Source organism: Cnephaeus nilssonii (assembly GCF_951640355.1).
Source record: "Cnephaeus nilssonii genome assembly, chromosome: 19".
Lineage (NCBI taxonomy): Eukaryota > Metazoa > Chordata > Mammalia > Chiroptera > Vespertilionidae > Cnephaeus > Cnephaeus nilssonii.
In genome coordinates, this window is record NC_137090.1 from 42389073 (window position 1) to 42415235 (window position 26163).

General features: G+C 39.4%; 1 protein-coding gene across 1 annotated transcript; it reads right to left on the reverse strand.

Annotated features, from left to right (window-relative positions):
* Positions 1-1903: 1903 nt before the first annotated feature.
* On the reverse strand, positions 1904-25702 carry LOC307115437 (myosin-1; the record flags this gene model as incomplete). The annotated part of the gene is made up of 38 exons (XM_079798658.1): positions 1904-2056; positions 3739-3834; positions 3960-4064; positions 4334-4504; positions 4594-4719; positions 5061-5264; positions 5352-5660; positions 6054-6178; positions 6266-6431; positions 6961-7144; positions 8361-8557; positions 8681-8799; positions 10523-10649; positions 11264-11653; positions 11737-11827; positions 11904-12049; positions 13086-13262; positions 13359-13601; positions 14287-14542; positions 14641-14777; positions 14866-14989; positions 15803-15920; positions 16001-16088; positions 17385-17461; positions 17556-17868; positions 18820-18990; positions 20850-20999; positions 21088-21206; positions 21413-21551; positions 21704-21807; positions 21900-21998; positions 22661-22724; positions 22856-22948; positions 23039-23150; positions 23903-23930; positions 24998-25154; positions 25261-25404; positions 25499-25702. The coding sequence occupies 38 exons, from the start codon at positions 25700-25702 to the stop codon at positions 1904-1906; spliced, it is 5826 nt and encodes a 1941-aa protein (XP_079654784.1).
* Positions 25703-26163: the final 461 nt, after the last annotated feature.

Here is a 26163-nt window from a genome sequence, read left to right on the forward strand (position 1 = left end):
TTCCTACAACAGTTTAAGCAGCAATGGAGACCGAGGGTGAGGGGTGATTTTGTGTCTAGCTCGGGACTAAGGAGTTCTTAAAGCATGAAAGGATAATGGTTATCTCTTAAGAAAGCTTCCAGGGAAGCTTTGTTTTCAGGGAGGAGCAGGTTTCAATGTAAGCCAAGCAATGGGGGGAATGTTCCAAGGAATATAAGAAATCCCATGTTTTCCCAGGATGGTCAGTATTAGGTGAGGGTACAACTAAGATTGGCTACTATTATCAGACTCTATCTTCTTTTCTTGCCTCTTGCTGAACATTTGCCTATTTATTCATTTCCCCATTAAGTGAATAACCAAATGAAATGGCAATGTGGAATTGGAGTAATAGATTGTAATTTTTAGCAGAAAATTGGATAATATATTAAGGCCAGTTGTTTTATAAATTATTTTAAAGTTAGTTTAAGATGTAGTGTTAATCAATCCAATGATCACTACAAAATAAGTGAAGCCAGAGGGAAACTTCCCCAGGAACTGAGGTCCAGAAGTGTTCAGCTGAATAATTTAACCTACTGGATAACAAGATTTAAAACATTTCATTTTATATTGTTTCTCTTAAATAGGTTGTATAGTGTTCTTGTAAGATCTTTGTTAAGTCCTAATGGACAAGATTCTTGCTTGCTCCCTGTCTGCTAAAAAATGAGATAAACAGAAGGCCCATGCTACCCTCAGTACATGTAAATCTGTAGTAGTAATGCCACAGATTTTATAGCTTTTAGTTATAGATATAATGATGGTTATACATTATAATGATGATGATAATTGTCATAACACCACAGAAAGGTACAATGTAGCAACCTAAAGATAAAATAATGAGAGTAGGAAACAGACTTTTAAAAAATATTAATTGGCCTTCTTTTGCTATCAAAAGTTCTATGAGGAAGCCTTGTAAAAGATGCAGTAGTTTTCAAAGTAAAGAACAAATACTTAAAATATGTTCATTCTTAACTCCTGTTTACCTTCTAATGTAATAACAAGAGAGGAGACTCAGTATAACAAACAACTAAACATCTGTAGGTAACAAAAAAGAAAAATCTCATATTTAAAAAGGACCAGTGCCCTGGCCAATGTTGCTCAGTGGTTGGAGTGTTGATCCATGCACCAAAAGGTCTTGTGTTCAATTTCTGGTCAAGGGCATGTACCTGGGTTGTGGGTTCGCTCCCTGCCCCCAATTGGGGCTCATGCGGGAGGCAGCCAGTCGATGTCTCTCTCACATCGATGTTTCTCTCTCCCTCCCTCTATTCCACTATCTCTAAAAAGCAATGGAAAAAATATACTCAGGTGAGGATTAAATAAATAAATAAATAAATTGGACCATAAAATCTAGAACATATTTCCCCCTTAGGGATTCTAATGCCAACTTAATAGTTCATATCATTATAGGGAAGAGTTTGTATTTTAAAGTGTCTTATCTACATTTTTTACTTTCTCTTTTATTTTGTGTTGGTAATTCATGTTTTACCCTATTTTTACTCAGCTTTGGGATCAAGACTGTTTACTTAATTAAGAGAAATCTGCCAAGTGAGGTTTAACAGGTACTTTATGTTCTGTATGCCTAAGGTCTGCCTCTAGCTTTCACCTGCTCCCCACAGGGGCAAGTATGGGTTAGAGCACTTACTAACTGGGATTGACCTGGCTGCTCCTATCACCTCTTATTTTTGGTGACTAAATGCTTCTCCATTAGATGCAAACAAAATCTTTATTTGATGCCTAAAAAGAAAAATTTGACACAGTGGGGAGAAAAAGAAACAGAAATTATTTGCAAATAAATTTTTTATTTGCAAAAACTGTAAGTACAAAACAGAGTGACAAAGATTTTCACATTTTGTGCATTTCTTTGGTCACCTTTCAGCATTAGAATGAATTACTCTTCACTTATGATTTTTGTGTGAACCTCGCGGCTCTTCACCCGCAGCTTGTTGACCTGGGACTCCGCGATGTCAGCCCGCTCCTCGGCCTCCTCCAGCTCGTGCTGGAGCTTGCGGAACTTGGAGAGGTTGACATTGGATTGTTCCTCCTGAGAATGAATGGAAATGCATTCAGGAGTGAATAGAGTTCAGAATTTCTAGGGACAGGTGACATTTGTCTCCAAGGTGCTCTAAAAGTTCTCCTTATAGAACTTCTAAACATCTCCTAAATTGCCAACTTTCAAGCCTCTTCTTTTTTCAAAGTCCTAAGAATGGAACCAGACCTTTAAAAATGCAGACATGGCCCTGGCTGGTTTGGGTCAATGGATAGAGTGTTGGCCCGAGGACTGAAAGGTCCCGGGTTTGATTTCAGTCAAGGGCAACTATTTCAGTTGCAGGCGTGATCCCCTGCCCTGGGAACGTGTGGGAGGCAACCAATCATTGTGTCTCTCTCACATCAATGTTTCTCTCTCTGTCTCTTCCCCTCCCTTCCACTTTCTCTAAAAATCAATGGAAAAATATCCTCAGGTGAGGATTAACAACAACAAAAATGCAGACATGCAATCTATAGTATACCAAACCAATAGCCTTGAGTATAAATTATTGCCATTTAAGGCAGTTTGGTAATTAAACAAGAAGTTGATTATTTCCTAAAATAGAGTGGTCTCTGATTATGTTTGAATATATAGCAATGAATTTGAGAAGCCCAGTCCTGGTTTAGTCTCTAGTAACCATGCTTTTTTAAAAGGCTCATTTGAACCACCAAAATATGGCATTCAAATTTAGAACATTAATAAAACTTAAATAACTAAATAATAGAGTTTTAGAGAAAGGTTAACTAAGTCCTCTCTGTCTCTCTCTGACCTTAGAGGTTTAGAGGTCAGGGGAAAAATAAAAATTATAAATGAATATAAGAACTAATTTATGATATGTATTTCTGTGTAGCCATACTTTTATACTTAGGAAATTGATGTTACTTGATCATTATTTCCCATGAATCACAGGCTGGGGAAATTCGATAAGGTGGAATGCTAAGAATTCATGGTGTATATAATGGTATTTCAAACAATGTTTCCAATATAGAATTACTATTTTCTTCTTGCAGACCTGCAAATCTGTTCTTCCCTTAGCTTTTTATTTTAATAATACACCACCCACCTAGTTAATCAAACCATAACTTGACAAATTATCTTTGATTTCCTTTCTCTCACCTCCCAAGTGCAACCTATTAGCATACCTTGTAGTTTCTACCTCCAAAATAGCTCCACTTCTCTCTGTATGCTCCACTACTCTCCTAATCCAAGCCATGTTTTGCTGTACCCACCTATGTCACCCAAAAATCATCCTCCATATAGTAGCCAAAATACTCTTTAAAAAAATATAAACCAGGGCATGACTGACCAAATGCAAAATCATCCTGTGGCTTCCCAGTGTCCCATTATGCTTAGAAAAAAGCCGGGCTTCTTAATCATGACCTGGAAGACCATGTTATCCTCCTCCTGTCAGCTCTTCAGCTCTATCTCTACTGCAACCTCCCCCATTATTCTACTTCTTAAACCAGACTCTTTTCCATACAAAAGCTTTGCATTTGCTCTTCTCCATCCCTAGAACAAAAAATTTCCCTGATTTATCAAATGGTTGGTTTCTTCTCATTCTTTAGACCTTCATTGAACCATTTACCTTTAATCTTTCCTCATTTTAGCCTTTTTTCGTTCATCCCTTTAACCAAATTAGCTTGGACATATCTGAGAACTGGAGGCTGCCTAGTCACCATGAGGGATTCTGAACTCACCGCTTCCTCAGCTTGTCTCTTGTAAGCTTTCACCTTTGCTTGCAGTTTATCCACCAGATCCTGGAGTCTTAGTACATTCTTGCGGTCTTCCTCAGTCTGAAATTATTATATTTTAAAGAGTGAGTTTCTTGAAAGTACAAATACCATCATATTTTGTTGTATGTTTGGTTTTCAATCCTCTGTAGACTGGGGTGAAAACCTAGAGAGACCATTTTCCTTACTTGGTAAGAGAGTTCCTTTACTCTTCTTTCATGTTTGCGTAGACTCTTGACAGTTTCAACATTGCGCTTCTGTTCACCTTCAACTTCTCCTTCAAGTTCACGTACCTGCAAGAAAATGGGCATTTTAAAAACATTTATTATGATGCATTCATTTAATGGATTTCTACTCTTCAAATGTCCTGTAGTACTTCTTTTACTCTGCTTTATTTGTAGTTATTGATACCCTAGTCTAATATCCCCCTTATAAGTTCTTGGCAGCAAGGAATATCTCTCATTCATCTCTGTATGCCACACATCATCCAGGAGTGCTAGGTATTGAAAAATCATGCATTGGATTGGAATGAGGTGGGAAATATGCTGATCAGAAGACCCACCCTGGCCTCCAGTTTCTGGATCTGCTTCTTCCCGCCCTTCAGGGCCAGCTGCTCAGCCTCATCCAGACGGTGCTGCAGGTCCTTCACCGTCTGCTCCAGGTTCTTCTTCATCCGCTCCAGGTGGGCGCTGGTGTCCTGCTCCTTCTTCAGCTCCTCGGCCATCATGGCCGCCTAATTAGCAGTAAATTAAAACCATTCAGAAAACTGAGAAGGCACATTAAGATTCATATTTGACCACCACTGCGTTGCCCTCTGCTCACATCAGTGATGGCTTTCTTGGCCTTCTCTTCTGCATTGCGAGCTTCCTGGACAATGTCTTCCATCTCTCCCTGGATTTGGGAAATGTCTGTTTCCAGCTTCTTCTTGGTGTTGATCAGGCTGGTGTTCTGGTTAAAACATCACATTTAAAAATATTAAATACCTGAGAGAAAAATTAGGATGCCCGCTGTTCTAATGAAATCACAAACTAGTTAATTAAATTAACTAATTGGTATCCCTCCTTGTTACATAAAGTATCTCAGGTGACAATGTATTTTTAAAAGACAGTCAACGCTTGATGTCAAAATTAAGATATTCAAAATATTGTTAATCCAAAAATATTAAATGTTTTAAATTTTGTCCTCCATGAAACATTATGAATAAATTTTTAGATAATACTAAAATGTGAGCAAGAATTTGATTTTCCTTCTTCTGTATTTTTCACTCTTCTCCTATTCTATCTATTCACCTGAGTGTGCAGGAGCTGGACACGCTCACTGGCATCCAGCAGCTCCTGTTCTGCGATCTTCCTGCTCCTCTCCGTCTGCTCCAGAGTGGCCCTCAGCTCCTCAATCTCAGCCTGCAGCAGGTTGGCTCTGCGCTCAACCATGGCCAGCTGCTCCTTCAGGTCCTCCTGGCCCCGGAGAGCGTCATCCAGGTGTAGCTGGGTGTCCTGTGGGATGAAAGATCATTGAGACATCTTGTTCTCAGGGCTTCAGCCACCCCAACTGCACCGGGGCCATCTCTTCACCCCATTTACCTTGAGAATGCCTTGTGTGTTTCTGTAGTTCCTCAGGGCCTCAGCAGCCATGCGGTTGGCATGGTTCAGCTGGATTTCCATTTCATTAAGGTCTCCCTCCATCTTCTTCTTGATCCTGATGGCATCATTCCTGCTCCTGATCTCAGCATCCAGCGAGCTCTGCATGGACTCCACCACTCTAATGTGGTTTCTCTTCATTTGGTCAATCTCCTCATCCTTTTCAGCAATTTTCCTGTCAATTTCAGACTTGATTTGGTTCAACTCCAGCTGGATGCGCAGGATCTTTCCCTCTTCATGTTCAAGAGATGCCTTAATGACAAAAAGGGTGACATTAGCAGGGAATGGAAGTATGTAGTATTCTAGAAATAGGAATGAGTTCCTACTTTTTTGCCACCATAACACATCTTTATTCTATTATTATAGAAATTTCTACAATGTTCTATTGTTGGTTTTATATATGTCTATCTCCTCAGGTAGATAGTGCCCTTGAGGGCAAGACCCTTAATTCATCTTTGTTTTCTCAATGTCTAGCATAGTTCCTGACATATAATTATATTAGTTGTATACATGGTCAATTCTCCATCTCCATACTCATATGCAGAGTAAAAATTATTTTTCTTTTCTCTTGATTCATCAATTCTTGTGTGAAATTGACCCTAATTTTTCTCATAATTGTTTTAGAGTGTATGATAATATGTCTACCTCTGCCTCCTCCAAAGCAGCCTGAAGTTCACACTTTTCTTGCTCAATTTGCTTCTTTAATTTTTCCAGTTCATGGATACGTTTCCCTCCTTCTGCAATCTGCTCAGTGAGATCAGAAATCTCCTCTGTTGGTGAACAAAAATAGAGATAGTTGTTCATTGAGGGAAAGCATTATTTAACTATTTGTTAAAGAAAAGGTGAAATGTGCTCACGTTGCAAATTCTTATTTTCCCTCTTTACGGTTTCAAGTTGGTCTAAGGATTCCTCATAAGCATTCTTAATCTTGAATAGCTCTGTGCTGAGGGAGCGGGACTCCTTCTGGGAAGCTTCAAGTTCAGCATGAGTTTCTTCATACTTCTGCTTCCATTCAGCCAGGATCTGAGGGGCAAGTTATGGTCAAGAAATTTAGTGGAGTAGATACAGAGGCAGTAAAGCATCAAACAGACTGTCAAATTACAGCGGGAAGGTTAGGGAGAGGTGGGTGAGATAAGAGATCAACCGAAGGACTTGTATGCATGCATATAAGCATAACCAATGGTCGCAAGACACTGGGGGCGGGGGGGCGTGAGGGCATGTATGGGAGTGGGGTGGGGGGCAATGGGAAGATATGTACACATGTAATACCTTAATAAAAAAATGGAAAAATAAATAAATAGCCATTGGGGGGGGGGAATTTTGTGGAGAAAGTTTAATGTAATGAAACCATTTATTCTAGCATCTCTGAGAGTTGAGATGATCTGGGGTGAAAAATTATGATGAATGAGAACAGTAGAAACCACAAGAACACCCCCCCCCCACCTACCCATGAAGCAGGAGCTACTGAGTATAGTCCTCAGATGGTTTGAATAAGGCACAGGGACGGTAGCAGGATGTAGGATGCTGAAGTAGAAGCTTCTGCAGAAATTACCTTGTCAAAGTTCCTCTGCTTCTTGTCCAGGGCTGCGCAGGCAGCATTAGATCTCTCCACATCAAGCATGAGGTCCTCCACTTCATTCTGGAGCCTCTGCTTCGTCTTCTCAAGGGAGGCACATTTGGCGTTCACAGCTTCTACATGCTCCTCGGCATCCTGCAGACGCTGGGCCAGCTTCTTCCTGAAAAGTGAAATAGGGACAATAGAAGTGAATGGTCATCAGCAGAACTCGGTGTTCAAAGTGGGTGCAAGAGAGTGATTTCGATAGTCAGACTCTTACTACCATGGTTTTCAAACTTGTTTTGGAGGTCCAGTTCTGTATTAACTCATTCCTACTCTCTTACCAACCAAATGCTGAAGATAACCCAAATTTCAATATCTCTGTACTTCATACTAGTAGTCTGACTTTTAGGCAATCCATGATCAGCCCAATGCAACATTTTACCCTTCAAGGTAGCTGACTCATTAGTCCTTTATAGAATCTTAATATCTACCTTGAATTACCGTTATATATATATATCCTCCACTGAATTTTGATCTCCAGAGGATAGAATCTATATTTTGCTAATCTTTGTACTAGTATTCTTGTAGGCTGTCATACATATTAAGTACTGAGATGTTATATTATAAAATATACTTGATTTTTGTCTAATTATATCCCCTATTTTCTTAGTTTTCATAAAGCCTTTAATAAAAAGCTTTCCCAAATCACTATAAATTTTGCTTTGAGAGCTCAACTCAGAATCTCTCCCACAGCATCCAACAAAGCATTATAATTCCAATGATATGGATATACATTAGCCATAGATTAAATGAATAGATATCTTCTTAAACTTTCTGTTGAATAAGTAGGTCTCTTCTGTCCACATTCTCCCTCTTATAGTTCAGTCTTGGACTTTGTATTGCATTGTATATTTATGAAACAGTTTTCTTTCTTATAAGTACCACGCACTAACCGATTGCGCCACTGGAGCTCCCAGTTTTCTTTCTTATTACAGAATTTTGTCTACTTTTTATTTTATTGTCTTTAACAATATACTTATGCCTCCACTTTTTCAATATAGCCATATTTTCACATCTCAAAGGTAGGAGCTATGCTTTTAAAGCCTAATTATTTTTCTTTCACAGACCTATCACCTTGGAGCAATATTTTTGTTAGTTGCTCAGAAAGAGGAGAGGCACAAGAGAGTATAATTAATTGTTATTCTAGCTACAACTGTCCCCCTTTTTAAAAACAACCATTCAGCTCCCTGTTCCCTTATGTCCTTTGTAAAAAAAACTAGTTTCCCCTTGTTTTTCCTTTGTTTTAGGAGCAATGGATATTTGCTCACTTACTAGAGGTAGCAGATGCACTCTATTAAGAGAGGTGCTTCATTTTTACTAAGTCTAGAACATACTTGGCCTCCTCCAGCTCTTCGGTGCGCTGGATGGCGTCCGTCTCATACTTGGTCCTCCACTGGGCAACCTCACTGTTGGCCTTGGACATTGCCCTCTGCAGCTCGGCCTTGGCTTCCTGCTCCTCCTCATACTGTTCCCGCAGCAGGTCGCAGTCGTGGCGGGAGGACTGCAGGGCGTGGGCCAGAGCACTCTTGGCCTGAAAACATAGAGATTGGCAATTTAATTGTATGTATTTAAAGTTATATTTAGTAGCTACGTTCCTATAGGTCACCAGAAGAAAACAAGGATAATGACCAGAACAATAAAAAGTAAGGCTTACCTTTATCTCCTCTTCAAGTTGCCTTTTTAGTTCCTCAATCTGTTGTGTGAATGCTTGCTTGCCCCTTGAGAGCTGAGAAAGCATCGAGTCCTTTTCATCCAGCTGGCGTGAAAATTCACCTATAAAGACCAAGATCCAGAAAATTCAACTGTACTGTGGAAATTAAAGCTCTAAATTAAAACTGGAGCAGGGAAAGGGAGCTCAGTCAAAACATGATGGAAAGCATGCATTACAACAAACCACCAACATCCACTTCAACCCTGACAAGAAAGTTTATGTAAAAATGAGAAGTATGGAAAATGTTAAGGCAGATTACATGCTTATGAACAACACAGAGATTTTTTTGATCACCGTAGAAATTGTTAAGAAACGTGAAAAGTAAATCAAACCAACAGAACATTCTAGTGCCTTTTGTAAACTAGTATTGTACTAGTTTATCTTCCATTGAATCAAAAAATTATTCTGTAGAAACAGGAGACTTTGAGTAGTTCCCTTTGTAAGTAGAAGTGATGTTCAAAAGGAAATTGTGGAATCATTTTTATATTAAGAAATGGTCAAGTATCGTTCCATTCCCAGAAGGAGTTGATGTATGAGATAACTGATTATATCATAAACAAAATGGCATTTATTTCTAATTCTTTAAGCACCATAATTCAGAAAATACATTATATTAAATATAGAGAAAAATTTTTCAACACCACTATTGAACTGGTTACCTGGAAGCCTTATCTCTGACATTTAATAAGAATCACAACTTGCATTTTTTTATATACCACTAAATTACTAGCAGTAAACATGTATTGAGGAAGAGAAACTACAAGGAGCATTTTTATTCTTTTAGAATACAGTTTTTCTTTTTCATAAGTATACTTACCATCTGTATAACAATAAGAAAAACCCCACTTTGAACTTTGTTCTTGAAAGAACAATATTTGAATGAATATGAAAGTGAAGTGGTTCCAACACTTTGATCTGCCTATTGCTCTAATAGTCCAGATGACCTATAAAACAGTTTCCTTCGTGTTACCCTAGGGCTGTGGTCGGCAAACTGCGGCTCGCGAGCCACATGCAGCTCTTTGGCCCCTTGAGTGTGGCTCTTCCACAAAATACCACGGCCTGGGCGAGTCTATTTTGAAGAAGTGGCATTAGAAGAAGTTTAAGTTTAAAAAATTTGGCTCTCAAAAGAAATTTCAATTGTTGTACTGTTGATATTTGGCTCTGTTGACTAATGAGTTTGCTGACCACTGCCCTAGGGGATGGAGAACTGTAGTAGAAAGATGGATAAGTTGATTGGGGGAGGAATAAATGCAAAGACTCCCCAATTTGGATAATAAACATGCTCTGAACCTCACTGAATGTACCCAGGCTGGGTTGTGGTCCTGAATATTTCCCTACTTCCCCGGGGTTAGCTACTAGCAATTGGAAAGACTTCAGGGAAAAGACTGCGGTAAGCTTCTTGGACAGGGCATCTCATCACTACCATAATTTATCATCTTTAAAATTGGGATAACATTCTAAGGTAATGAGGATAATAAAGTAATAACTTGTTGGAGCATCTTGAAAAGTGAAAATAAATATTGTGAAGATACAGTTTTTATTTAATAATTTTATTATCTGCTTTAAAATATTAAAAAACAAAAAGCCTGGATCTCTTTATTATTTAAAAACAAAAAGAAAGAAAGCTGTTCATGCCTGTGGTCAATAATGTGCTCATATGAGTGAGCACCCTTTAGAAAGATAATATGTGATCTCAAGTAAGTCAGTGCAGAATTTTGTTTTTTTAACAAATTGAGCATCCAAGGTAAATTTGTCATTGAAGGTCAACACTAGTAAGTGGCCCACCTGATTCCGTTTGCAGGCGAGCTCTCTGAGCCGTCAGGTCGTTGATCAGCCGCTGCTGCTCTTCTTCCTTTGTCTTAAGTTCACTCAGTTGATCTTCTAGAGTGCGGCACATCTTTTCAAGGTTTCCCTGTGTTCAAAAAGTGGCAGAAGACATCGCAAGCAAGTTTTTCTACCATAGAAATTGTTATTAATCCCAAGCATTCCATAGGAGCTTCAGTACTCACCTATTTTGAAAATCAACTACTTTTACAACAAAAAAACAACTGAGGCCTTAGACTGTGATGGAAAAAGTAACAAGATACTACTTGTGAATTTGTCTTTACTCAACTGGCTTACTTGTAAGAGAGTAATTATATTTGATTCAGCTCATGAGTTCTTTTTGAGAAGCAAATTATGTATGTGTGCTTAAAAGAAAAACAAAAAACCTAATCAAGGTGAGGTGTTTTAAAAATCTCAAAATGTATAGTTGAATTGTAAGTTTTCACTATGCATATTCTTTGGATGTGACTCTTCTATAAAGAGTGAGCACTTTGCCCTGTCACATCTGTGTTGCCCCTCCCTCTGACCAGTCTCTTGCCAGATTTCTTACAGAAATCTCTTAAAGACATTATTTCTGCTTTGCCTGTTAGCTCATTTTGTTCAATAGATTCCACATATGAGTGAAACCATATGATATTTGTCTTTCTCTGATTGGCTTATTTCACTTAGTATAATGCTCTCAAGGTACAATCATGACTGTACCTTGGCTTTGGAGACACTCTCCATATTACTAGAGAGGTCATCGATCTCCATCTTCATCTCGCTCTTCTCCTTCTCCAGTTTCTGCTTGACCCTCTGCAGGTTGTCTATCTGCTCCCCAAGTTCAGCCACACTGTCCGCGTGCTTCTTCCTCAGGGTGGCTGCTGTGGCTTCGTGCTGCAGGGTGGCCTCCTCCAGGTCCCTGCGCATTTTCTGGAACTCAGCCTCCCTCTTCTTGTTCATCTCAAGCTGGGCTGAAGTTGCCCCACCGGCTTCTTCCAGCCGCTCGCTGATCTCCTCCAGTTCCCGGGAGAGGTCAGAGCGCTGCTTCTCTGCTTTGGCCCTAGAGGCCCTCTCTGCCTCGATTTCCTCCTCCAGCTCCTCAATGCGGGCCTAGGAGTGATGAAAAACACAAACTTAGCTTGTGTTAGTAATTTTATCATGTTGAATTCCACTGATGGAAACTAAGTACTTACCTGTAACTCCTTGATCTTCTTCTGCAGCTGCATCCCAAGGGCCTGTTCATCTTCAATCTTGCTTTGCAGATTGCTCATTTCAAACTCTTTTCTATTAGAAAAGCACTTGTAAGTCACATAAATACTAATAGTATTTTCCCCAGTAAACTTTTGTCTTTGCTGCTTACTTTTTCAGCTTTTCATCAAGTTGTTGTTTGTCATTTTCAACATCCATTGTGGATTCTTGGGCCAATTTTAGGTCTCCCTCCAGTTTCCTCTTTGCTCTTTCTAGATCCATCCGGATTTTCTTTTCTTGTTCCAAAGATCCTTCAAGCTAAAAGTTAATAATCTATGAATATAGTTCCTGGCATGTTACCACCTTTTGTCCCAAGTTGAATTTGTAAACATTTAACTCATATATAATCAGCAAATTATTTTGATTTTTTCCTTTGAATTAGACAAATTTATCCCACCTATTACATTTTTATTGCTATTTATCTAGTCTAGGGATTCATCATTTATAAAGTGAAATGCACCTCATTACCACATTTTTACAGTAAACTACTAGGGAGACCTCTTGTCATCTCTGTCTCCCTACTGGAATTCGTTGTGTTTGATGCTTTACCACATGGGATAAACACCATAGCAATATTTCCAAACTGTGACCTTTGTCAAGTCCTCCCTTACTCAGACATTTACAGCGGATTCTCCATTCAATATCAGAACATGTTTGAAGCCAAATTTATCTCCCATGTTCTCTGTTTGGAATCCCCTTTATCCCTGTGAGAGAAAACCTTATGGATCATTATTGCTTCTTTGCTCTTGCTACACTTCTTGTTTAGAGAACCCTCTCTCTTCTATATCTTTCCATAGCCTCTCTTCTTTCAAGCCCAGATAAAGACCCATTTTGTTTATACAGTTTTTTCTTCCTTCCTTCCCCCTAATTTGTTTTGCCCATATTATCTGTTACAACTAACTCTCTTTATTTTATTTTATTTTTATTTTTTTACTTATGTGTTCATATTAGTTCTTATAGCAGGGTTAGAGGCCTGGTGCACAAATTTGTGCATGGGTGGGGTCTCTCAGCCTGGCCTGTTGGGGGGAGGGACTGCAGGAAGTTGGCTGGCTGTGGGAGCATACTGACTACCAGGGGGCAGCTCCTGCGTTGAGTGTCTTTCCCCTGGTGGTTAGGGCATGTTATAGTGACTGGTCGACTGGTCATTCTGGTTGCTTGGTCATAAGGGTCGCTTAGGCTTTTATACATATAGATAATATCCTATACTGTGTATTCATTGGACACTCCTGGAAGTACTCATGCCCACTTAGTTACAAAATTAAAAAAAAATTATTTTACATGATGTTAGGCTTACATCATCTACTTGTTGTTCAAGCTTGGTTTTAGCTTTGGTCAGGGTGTTGACTTTGTCCTCTTCTGCCTGCAGGTCATCCAGCGTCTGCTGGTGGGCCTCTTGGAGGGCCTTCTTCTCCTTGGTCAGCTTAGCTATGGTTTCATCCAGGCCTGCCATCTCTTCTGTGAGGTTTTTCACCTAGAAGGTCAAGGAAGAGATTGTCTCTACTATAAAGCAGCTTATTGGATGGTAGAATCTCTATATAGTATAGCACTATAGCAGAATGTCTCATACCTTGTTCTCTGTGGCATGTTTCTCCTTTTCAACCTTGGCCAGTGTCAGCTCAAGGTCATCAATGTCTTTCTTCAGTTCTGAACATTCGTCCTCCAATTTCCTCTTCTTGGCCGTCAGCTCAGCATTGATCTCTTCCTCATCCTCGGCTCTCTCAGTCACCTCTTTGATTTTGGCCTCCAGCTGGATTTTAGTTTTGATCAGCTGGTCACACCTTTCCTCTGCATCAGCTAAGCTATCCGCTTCCTAAGAAGGAACAATAGACACTTTTATATTTTAGTTCTCTGCATATTTCAGATTATATTAATATTTTGAAACCAAACCATTAAATTGTGTTTCAAAATGTTAGGTTAATTTTTATTAGCTTTCCATCATTTAGGAAATATTTATTGGACAGTTACCTCACTGACGATAAAATAAAGGAATTGAAGTCATGGTTCCTGGTAAAATTATGACACAGTTTTATTTCTAATGATGGTGTTCAGGGCACACCACCTTAAAATATGGCCCTTTGGCATACTGAAAATATTAAGTTGAAGGAGTTTGAGAAAATGGCAGAAGAAGAAGGTCGTTTGACCTCCTCCCCTCATCCTTCTTTCCATGAATTTCCCATGTGAGGAGGAAAAGAGACATTTTTATCACCAAAGATGGGGAGTTGGGGGCCAACAAGGCTGTATACATAAGCCTTATTAAACTAATCCTTAACTTTCTAGTTACTTCTTCACCATTAACTATCCTTAGCACAAACCCATGTGTCTTGTTGATTCTTTTAGTAATAATATATATGAAAATTTATAGAACATTCTAAGCATTTGTGAATTAGGAAAGATTGATAATAAGTCTCTTGGTAAGGTGGAATCTAGAATTTCCCCTAGCAATTGCTTAAATAAAATTTTAGCATCATATTACAAAAATGGGTTCTGACACTCACAGATTGAACCTGGAGTTGTAGTTCGTTTTTCTCTTGCATCAGAGCAACCATTTTTTCTTCCAGCTCTTTTCTCTTGGCCTCAGCCTTTGCAAGGTTTTCTTTGGCTTTCTCAAACTCTTCCTTCATGTTGGCCATCTCCTTCTCTGTCTCAGCACTCTTGAGGAGGGGCTTAATCTTGAAATACAGCTTCATCCAGGGCCAGTGCTTCACATTCATGAAGGCACGGACATTGTACTGGATACAGTAGATGGACTCTCTGTGATAGGAGCAGAAATTTTCAAAGTCAGGTTATAACAGGAATCAGAATTAAAAATTCTATGCTGATGGAGTTTAGTGAAGTATCCCTATTAATACCTTCTCTCCACCATCTTCTGGTACTCCACTCTTGCCAAGAACCCTCTGCACCTGGCCTGGGTTCGGGTAATCAGCTGCGCCAGCTTTTCATCTCGCATCTCCTCTAGGAGCCCCAGAAGACCAGCTTTGAAAAAGACCTGTGCATGAGCAGAGTTGTAGATCAAAAATTTTACATCAACCTCAAAGCGACAGGAATAACATTAGGTAGACTTCAGAGACTATTACCTTGGTGTGACCAAATTTATACTGATTGTGGTCAATGTCAATGGACCCAAGAAGCTTCTCAGAAGCCTTCTTGCTGTCAATGAATTGTCCTTCAGGGATAGCACTTGCATTTAATACCTTGTATCTGTTTAACAAAGAAATGATATAGCTGTTGTCATGAACAAGAAGTCTTCCTGCCTTATTATAGAAACAACATAGCTGTTGAGTAGTGTAACAAACATAAACAAGAAATCATATCTACCTCTTTATTCTCCATATATTCAAAGAGTGTCAAACTTTTGGTATTTCAATAGAGTCAGTTAAATTTGTAAATGTATCTTTATTGTTGAAAGTATTACAGATATCCACTTTTTCCCTACTGACCCTCTCCACCCCACTCCTTCCCACTTCCCAGGCCTTCACAGCACTATTGTCTGTGTCCACTATTGTCTATGCATATAAGTTCTTTGGTTAATCTCTTCCCACCCCCACCGCCTTTCCTCTGAGATTGGTCAGTCTGTTGCATGCTTCCATGTCTCTGGATCTATTCTGTTTGTCAGTTTCTTTTGTTTATTAGATTTCACATATAAGTGATATCATGTGATACTTGTCTTTCTCTGACTGGCTTATTTCGTTTAGCATAATACTCTTCAGGACCTTCCATGGTGTCTCAAAGGGTAATAGGTTCTCTTTTTTATAGCTGCATATTATTCCATTATGTAAATGTACCACATCTTTTTTATCCACTTATCTACTGATGGGCACTTGGGCTGTTTCAGATCTTAACTATTGTAAATAATGCTTCTATCAACATATGGGTGCATATATTTTTTCTGATTGGTGTTTCTGGATTCTTAGGAAATATTCCTACAAGCGGGATCACTAATGATCCTTTCACTGGAAAATTAAAGTAAATAAGAGAAATCTCTTAAAATAATTAATGGTGAAAAAGTCTGACCTCTGTTTGAAGTCTGCATAAACGATTCTGCTTGGAAATCCCTTCCTACAGATGCGGATGCCTTCCAGCACACCATTACACCTCAGCTGGTGCAGGACAAGTTCATGCTCCATGGCCCCTAAAAGAAAAGATACACATGCCTCATTTCATGGTCTAGCACAAACACAGGAGTTTGTCGGGATATCAGAACTGTCTTACCGGGAGTCTTGGTTTCATTGGGGATGATGCACCGTACAAAGTGGGGGTGTGTGCTCCTCAGGTTGCTCATCAGCTTATTCAAATTTTCCTGTGAAACCATATGAATATTTGCTTTAAAATGTATACTATTTTCAGACATTCATACATACAGACATAATCATGCTCCATGGCATTCATTTAATACTTCTTAAATTTTTAATTATTTTTACATTTTATTTTTCAATTACAGTTTATATTCAATATTATTTTGTATTTGTTTTAGGTGTACAGCATAATGGTTAGACAAGCATATACTTTACAAAGTGTTCCCCCCAATACTTCCAGTACCCATCCAGATTAGAATTTGCAAAGAGTTAGCTCTGGAATTTCCACATTCCTAAAATGGTCTTTTATTGCCTACTTTTGTGCATTATATATAGAGATTTTGTCTCCTAGGTGTTTGAAGTGGTTGTTCACTGATGTTGAGTGTGATAGAATACATTGTCAATTTAGTATGACATTCTAAACATATGGAAATACTTCCAGCCACTCTTTTTGCCTAGATATGTGATCTGGTTTTACAAATAAGTCAATGTCTTTCTCCAAATCTCCATTTCTTTCTTTACCTAACCTTGCATGTGCATCCCCTTCCCTATCACATGCTTATTCCTTATCATAGTTGGAGATCTGTGTCCTCCTTCTGGTTCCACAGTGAGTGGCCTTTTAATGCCTTATTCTGGGAACTGGCAGAAAACTGACAGCCATGTTACCAAGTGTGAGATGTTTTCCAAGGAAATCCTATTTTGTGGGAAAAACTAGAGCTTCAGTTTTTGTCAATTGGATTGTCAAAAGTAAAGTAAAATTTCCTTAAAGGGCTATTTTAAAAATCATATCTGGATTTGTGTGTGTGTGTGTGTGTGTGTGTGTGTGTGTGTGTGTGTGTTGTTGTTGTTGTTGTTGTTGTTGTTTTTTAGATCAGCTTCCAATTCCTACCACTATTCTATCCTCAGATTTTGAAATCTACTCATTTCAGTCTATGCCAACATTCGCCTAAGCACCTGCATCATTTGGAGGCTCCCAAAGGCTCAAGAAAATGTAATGTTTTGTTTAATCCTACCCCATTCGAAACTTTTGAATGTCAAATGACTTCATTTCCTGGCCCCCAAATTGAATTTTACCATGTGATACTTATTTCTGCAATTCACGCTCATCTCTCCTGAGGCCTGTGTCTTCTATATTATACTGAGTATCTCTTCCAAAGTGCCATAAGACTCAGTTCTACCTGCTGACCTCTCTCCTTGAGTCATATCCAGTATTATAATCCTTGCAACATTAATTCCCCTTTACCACACAGTAAAATGAATTTTAATTTTCTGAATTTAATTAGAGAAAATGAAGTTTGTACCCTGAAGAGAGCAGACACGGTCTGAAAGGAAGAACCCTTCTTCTTGGAAGCTTTCTTTCCAGCAGCAGCATTAGCCTCTAAGGGGAACCGAGAAAGCACAACAGTCATAGTACAGGCTTCCTCACATGAGGTTTCAGACATTCAGTAAAAGAGAATTCTATCGAAAATTACCTGCTTCAGCGGCTGCTGCTGCATAGGAGAAGAGGTAGGCTAGTACCTTCAGGGAACACTTCTGGTACAGGGCAAGCACGGTCTCATTCAGGGGGTCCTTGTTCTTGTCAAGCCAGCCGGCAATGTTGTAGTCCACGGTGCCCGCGTAGTGCACCAGCGAGAAGTGGGCCTCAACCTTGCCTTTGACAACCTTGGGCTTCTGGAAGTTGTTGGACTTTCCAAGATGCTGCTCATACAGCTTGTTCTTGAAGGAGGTGTCTGTGGCCTTGGGGAACATGCACTCCTCTTCCAGGATGGAGAAGATGCCCATGGGCTAGAAGGAGCATAAGGGTATTCAATACCAGTCTATTCCAATGACTCCATTGTCTGCAGGGGCCAAAGCCACTTTGGTGCTGTCACTCTGTTACTAGAACACTGGACTGGAAGTGCTGTGAGAGCAAGGCCCTTGGTCTGTTTGGTGCAATGACAGAGCAGCGCTAGACATATGGTATGTGCTTAATTTTTGTTGAACAACAGTACATGGAATGAAATTATGTGTATATAAAACAGCAGTGTGGTGGTTTCCAGAGGGAAGGGGGTTGAGGGAGAAGGGGGTCTTAATATAAGGTGACAGGAGAAAAATTGACTTTGAGTGGTGGGCACAAGGTGCAATATACAGATCTTGTAACATAGAAACCCACACTGAAATCTATGTTCATGTTGACCAATGTCATCCCAATAAATTTAATGAAAATTTAAAAAAATATGTCTATATAAATGTAGCTCACTTTTAGCAATAGGTTTACCAAAAATTTCATGTACATAGACATCAAATAATATAAGTAATATTTTGAAAAATCATATCTGTATTTCTCAGTAGCCACCTCCTTCCAACATGACCAGTGATCAAAATATTATGGAAAAAAAATTTTTAAAGTTAATGTTGTTTTTACAGTGACATTGAACCCCACTGCTCCATTGGTCTTTGGACAAACCAGAAGGGTATGAAATGCCACAGTCCCTGCTGGGCTCCCATCATATTCTTGGGGATAACTGAGCCCTGGGATCTTAACCACCCAGGCACCCCTCTAGGTGTCTGAACAGATTCTGGGTGCTTTCCAAACACTTAGCCTTTATGCACAAGGGGATTCTACTATCAGAGGGCTTACAGCCTGGGACAGTGGGGTTAGAGGCAGCAACTTGTTATCAGGAAAGAGTTAGAGCAAAGAGGTGATGGTCCCAAGTAAAGAGGAGCTATCCCTGAGGATAGCATTTATTTCTTTACCTTCTCAATGAGCTCGATGCAGGCAGCCAGGTCCATCCCGAAGTCAATGAACTCCCACTCAATGCCTTCCTTCTTGTACTCCTCTTGCTCCAGCACGAACATGTGGTGGTTGAAAAACTGTTGCAGTTTCTCGTTGGTGAAGTTGATGCACAGCTGCTCCAGGCTGTTATACTAAATAAGTATAAAATACAAATTACCATTAATCTTATAATAAAAGCTTCTATTGGATAGGGGCTTTTCTTAATTGGTAAGCCCAACTGCCCTCAGGATGGTATGGCTTCATCCCGCTTGTCTTTTTTGCTGCTGTGGGTGAGGAAGTGTTAGCACCCTTGTTGGAAGTATCTCCTAAGTAGGAATAAACAGGGTCTGAATGATACTCCCTATGCAATAAAACAATTATTTGGTTTTCACAATATATATTTTTAATTATAGGTTTCATAGTAATTTATCTCTTTATGATTATGTTGTATAACTAGCTAAGGTTGATACATCTGAGTCACTATGATCTGTGTGTTGTTATTAATAATAGGAATAAAAATTCTTTTTTTTAGGAATAAAAATTCAATAGCTAACCTTCGTCGAACATTTACTATATGCTAGACACTGTGCTAAGTGCTTATATAAATTATTGCATTTGATCCTCCCAGCTTCCTTTTTAAGGTGGTACTATTTGCCCATTTCATGGGTGAGGAAACACTTAGAGAGATTATGAAACCTGAGCAAGATCCTGCTGGTTAGGGGCATGGCAGGGCTCCAAAGCTTTGACACCAGAGCCAGTGTTTGTACCCAGTATTAGAACTTGAGGAGATCTGCTATGCTTTACTACTCAGGACACCTAGACCTAAAAATAATTGTGAATGCTATTGTGTTAGAATATTGTCACCATACACAGAAGTCGAAGAGGTTCTACCATACAGATGAACCTTGCAAGCATTATACGAAGTGAAAGAAACTGATCATAAAGGGCCATGTGTTGTATGGTTCCATTTCTATGGAATGTCCAAAAGAGGCACATCCATAAAGACATAAAGGAGATTAGTGGTATCAAGGGCTGGGCGAGCGAGAAGTGAGGAATGATTTAACGGAATAGGGTTTCTTATTGGGGTGATGAAAATGTTCTAAAAATGATTATTGTGATGGTTGCACATATCTGTAAATACATTAAAAATTATTGAGTTAAATAGGCAAATTTAATGGCATGTGAATTATATTAATAAATCTACTTAAAAACTCAAAGACATTGCAAGTATGCAGTGTTGTTAGTTTTCTTATTTTAAAAAAGTGTGATATGTTCTTTTTCCTGCTTGGTGCCAGATTATTCCTTCCCATGTGGGCTTGGGAATTTCTGGAAATGCTCTTGTTCCTAAAACTCAGAAAGATTCCTCCAGTGTCTACCAGTCAGGAAAAGGTATAGGAATTCTACTTGTGGATCAGACACATCTGAGATACTACTGTCAGGTAGAGGACTTCACTTCGGTACCCTTGTTTCCTAAGATATATTCGAGGTATTCTCTCTCAGGCAGATGAATTTGGGTTACTTTGCAATACCACATCCATCCTCTATACCTGGATATTTCAGGGCAGATAGGAGCCTTGAAATCTCCCTTTGAATTTGTCATTCTCTTCCCCACTGTCATCTTCGTTGTCCTCATTACCTTCTGTATCACTTACAAGTATTATGTGCTTGCAGTTTATGCTTAGGGATTAAGATACAACAAGCTCGTAACTGGCAGAATGATCTCAGAAGTAAGTGTGCTATTTGGAGTGATATGTGATTTACCTATCAGTCCTAGTTGAATTTGTCCTGTGATTGGTCAGATACCATTCCCATTATCCAAGTTTACTTAGGTAGGAATTGACAGAGGTGGAGTTTGAGTCCAGGCCTGTCTCTTTCCAAGTTTGTGCCCTTCAGTCTTCCTTCACATGCCTATTTAGTTTGTAGTACAGCTATTTCTCAGAGACCTTTTACAATATTGATTGCAGCAGCATGATTTGTAAACTTCCCTGCTCAAAAGTTTCTGATGACTCACATCAAAGATCTCAAAGCCAGCGATGTCCAAGACCCCAATGAAGAACTGCCTGGGCTGCTTGGTGTCCAGCTGCTGGTTGATGCGGGTGACCATCCACAGGAACATCTTCTCATAGACGGCTTTGGCCAGAGCACCCACTGAATTGATCACCTTCATGGACGGAGTAATAACTTGATGTTATTAAAGATATGTTGTGAAGGCTTAGGATGTATATCATTCATTAAAGTCGTGCACTTACCTGCTGTACAGTTTGGCCTTTGGTGACGTACTCATTGCCAACCTTGACCCTGGGGTAGCAAAGGGCTTTGAGCAGATCAGCAGAGTTCAGACCCTGAAGATAGGCCGCTTTGTCAGCAACTGTAGAGACACAATTTAGGAACACAACATGATCTGATGTGCACCCCACTATTCATAGAGTAGTGAGAGCATCACTATAGAAAGTCTGGGCAGGAGTACATTTCTGTGTGTCCCATCAGAAGCTCAGTTGTAAAGGAGACATGAGTTTGGAATGGACTTTTTGCCTAGATTCTCCTGTTAAACCCAGATGTAGCTACATTTTATACCTTCAGTGCCATCTGGCTCAGCTTGCTCCTCACGCTGCTTTTGCTTGAATTTCATGTTTCCATAATGCATTACTGCCCCTGTGAGCTTATAGATGGCAGCTCTTTCTTCAGAAGTGAAGCCCAGGATGTCAATGGCACTCTACCGGGAGAAATGAGAGGATAACAATTAGGGCAGAAGAGACTAACTTATTTAGGAGAATTTATACTATATCCTTACGACACACCTACAGTAGGTTGCTATTGTCTTTCCCATGCATAATGTAGTTTTTTAAAACTGCATGTGTAACTTACATCCGTGGCTATCAACTCTTCTTGGTCATCAATGCTGGGGACTGTGATCTCCCCTTGACTGACAAAGGCATAGTCATATGGGTTTGTGGTGATCAGGAGCATTTCTGGATACATAGAGTTCAGGAGATAAATTGTACATTACAAGTTGTTAATAAAAAAGATTAACTTTCATCTGTGAGTTTAAGATCTTTCTTACCAATCAGTTCTGGCTTCTTGTTAGACATGATCTGATAAAAAATATGATAACTTCTTTCCGCCTTTAGCTGGAAAGTAACTCTGGACTTCTCCAGAAGATCTGCAATGGAAAGTAGATATTAGATTGGAGGGAAATTGTAAAGTTCCTGGAGTGATTTGGCATTTATTGTCATCAGTTATATTTTATTGGCCCCTTGAGATTTCAGCTGAATATTCCCATGAGGTACCACATAATACATCTCTACAATGGCAGTTACTCTTACCATCTCTAGAAAGAAACTAAAGCATGCTGGCCCAGGCATATTCATTTCTCATACAGAAGATGCCTGATGCATGAAATGTAATAGATTCTTTAACTCCTCCTCCCCAGGGTCTCTTCTCACTTTATAATAGAGGAAATACTAAAAGTGAAATTTGTCAAGGCTCAGACTTGGAAGCAATCAGACATATTCCACCCAGAGGCAACTCATTTATCCCTAGTGTTAGTTTTGGCTTTTTTCTTAGAAAATTTTGAGGTCAATTCTGAGGCTGGAATAATTCAGACAAGCCTAACAGCTCCTGCCAGTTATTACAGAATCATTAGCTCATGACTGACATGAATAAAGTACACTGTGGACTCTGGTTAAGATTGGCATTAACTGTGGGCATGTTTGGCAGCAGAATAGTATTAAACAAGCTCTAGGCTCAGCAGGAGCTGCAAGATGTTCCTCCAAACCATCATTTGTCATTCTTGGATTCTATTTAAGAGGTCCTGTTACTCACATGTTTCAATATCAGCAGAAGCCAGTTTTCCCGTGGTACCAAAGTGGATCCTGATGAATTTACCCTTGCAAGTAAAAAAGATGTTATGTGAAAAGCTGGGAGCACACAAGAAAGATGAGATTGAAATGATAATTCAGACATGCTTTCTCTGGCATTTAAAGGCCAAGAAAACCCCTCTGTGACCAAGACACTTACAAAGCGAGAAGAGTTGTCATTCCTCACGGTCTTGGCATTGCCAAAGGCCTCCAGCAGGGGGTTGGCACTGATGATTTGATCTTCCAGTGTCCCCTGCAAAGGCAAGCGCAGTGCTCACATCTGAGGCTCCCCACTTCCTGAGAGCCCCAATAGTCTTGATTCTGACTCTGGTATTGGACTCACCTTCATTTTGCCAGAACCTTCCTCCTTCTTCTTCTCCCCAGTAACTGCAATTGTTGCAAAGTACTGGATGACACGCTTGGTGTTCACAGTCTTCCCTGCACCAGATTCTCCACTGTCAAATGGTGACCAAGCAAATATGAGAAATTAAGCCATGAAACTACTTCCACCATAAGCATTTACTACCTAATCATCTATTTTATGTCTTTATTAGAGTCTCCTAGATCTTTTTCTGTGCCTATGTATAGCTCATATTACTTCTTTGCTTATCATTGACAAGATATAAATTCATTTATTCATTATTCATGTAACACATATTTCTGCAGTGCTTAAAGTATGCCAGGCTCTCTTCTAGGTGCTGAGGCCTGGGCATGAGTGGTCCAAAAAGCAGCCACTCAACAACTAGGTAGGAAATTAAACTATTGGTTTAAAAAACTATGAAAAAATGCAAGTGTTCTTCAGTTTCCATAGACCAAAGATATAGCCCAAGTTAGGTCTTTGAAGGAATAGACATTCCTCAAGTAGGCCTTAAAAACCACTGGTAACATTCCCAGACTACTTAACCTTCAGAAGGCTGTACATTGCTCACTGAGCTGTACCGGGTTTAGGCCATGTCTGGGGAAGGGATTTTATATCTCCTCCCAGGTAAGTCCTGTGGAACTTTCAAGACTCGACTAGAATGATGTAATTTGCGGCATTGTTATTTACATTCTGATGCATTCTAAAATCCTACAATAAAGTGAAAACAATATCTAGTTTTAGGCTGATTATGCTATTGCTTTAGTACGTGGGCTAACTTTCTTCTTTTGGTTTTTATTGTCCCAGTGAGACTAAAATACTAATAAGACTCAGAATAGGAATACATACGTGATTAAGATAGACTGATTCTCCCGATCTGGAAGAAAAACGGTGCACAATCAGCATATCTACCAGTTACACAAACAAAACTTTGTATAGGGAAATACTTAGGGCATTGAACATAAGTGTCATATCCAATGAAGTTTTTCAATATATTATTGTAAAGTTATATATGATATTATTCTTAAGTTGAGGAAGAGGAAAATATAAAGTGTTGTCATATCTTAAATTCCTTAAGCCCCCACAGGAAGTGTGTCCTTCTGGTTTAAAATAAAGAATAGTACTTTGCAAAGGCAGATAGACATATTCCCGAGTCGTCATGTGTGGATTTCAGTGTCATGCTGAGTGCTGATAATGCATGCAACTGAAAAATGCAGAATATGCTAAGGGTTTGGGCTGTAGTTTAACTGGTTAAAATAGTATTAAGCTAAGGTTGAGATTTACTTTCTAAATGGATCCATTGGCCACACACACACACACACACACACACACACACACACACACCTTTGTGTCATGGTCACAGATTGCAATCCTAACTTTGCTCAGTCTTCCCAAAAGTATGGCATAGGGTCAAAGAAAGAGCAGGTGAAAGATGGTGCTTCAATCAAAGTAAAACCCTTTTAAAGGGGAAAAATAACAATTTCTCTTTATATGCCTGTAGCCCTTAAACACCCTTTCATTCAAAGAGAGGAGGATATCATATCTGAAGTGAGCTCTGATGATTTAAAGAGATAAAAATACTTCTAAAAGCATCAAGAAACTTGGGCACTAAAATGATTGAATACATTTTTTATTTCTATTCAGACAGTTATTCATCTTACTCTTGCTATTTAAATATGTAAAATAAATCACATCTTTTTAAGCAGGGAGACTAAGCAGACTAATAGGGATGGGGCAGTTGCCTGCTCTGGTAGATTCATGGAGGTGGAATCAGGAGAACTGAATTTTAGTCCCCACTTTTACAGTATGTACCTCGTGTTTTAGTCACCTCTTCTGGACAACTAGTGGGTTGGATTAGATTATTTCTAAAGGTCTTTATAGTTTTAACATTTTCTGATTATAGGTGGTAAAATAATTGATAGGAGAACCAACTGATCTACTCACCAGTCAGCATGAACTGATAGGCGTTGTCAGAGATGGAGAAGATGTGGGGCGGGGCCTCCTGGCGCTTTTTGCCTCGGTAGGCAGACACCACCTCTGCATTATACACTGGCAACCACTTGTAGGGGTTGACAGTGACACAGAACAGGCCTGAGTAGGTCTGCACCAAAAAGAAAAAAATATAATTATTTTATGGAGACCTTAATTACTATTTTTTGAAAATATTAACTACCTGTATGAGCAGAAGGCCATGATAAGGAACTCACATAGATCATCCAGGCTGCATAGCGCTCTTTGAGGTTATACAGCACAGCGGGCTCGTGCAGGTGAGTCATCATGGCCATGTCCTCAATCTTGTCATATTTGGGAGGGTTCATGGGGTACACCTGGTCATCTTTCACAGTTACAGTCTGCGAAGTAAGAGAGGCCAGATCAAAAAATTAGTGTCAGCTCACCTAAGCCAAAATGCAGGCCAGTCTAACCATCTCCAGGTGTTTTACTCACAGCTCCTTTTTCAGTCTTGACTGTCACCTTCCCTGATTCCCTGCTCTGCACTACTGCTTTCACAAAGGACTCTTTAGGATCCACCACAAACACTGATGACTTGGCATCAAAGGGCTTGTTTTGGGCCTCAATGCGCTCCTTTTCAGACTTTCGGAGGAAAGGAGCAGCCTCCCCAAAAATAGCCATCTCCTGGTCGGAACTCATGGCTGCGGGTTATTGATGGCAGCACAGTTGAAGACTTTGCCTGGCATAAGAAGAAAAGACAGTATAGAAATTCAGAAACTGAACCATTAGATTCACATTTAAAAAGAAAACATCATAGGATTTTCTGACCACTTTGCTGTATGTCTGAAACTAATACAAAATAATATTGAAAGTAAACTAATTGGAAAAATATCTTTTTAATTTAAAAAAAGAAAAAACATTCTTTATTCACTGACCAGCTGAGCATTGAGGATGACCCCCCTCCCTGGCTTGGCTAGAGAAGAAATGTCAGTATCTGTGTTCCATGCCAGTGCTGACAGACACTTAATCATGCATTTGGAAAGAGACTATTGTAACCTGGCTCACTTACTCTTTGATATTATAGTTGCTTTCTGAGTCCTATTACATATGTATATTGATTTTTATAAGCTGCCTATTATTTATTGGTTTATACAAAACAC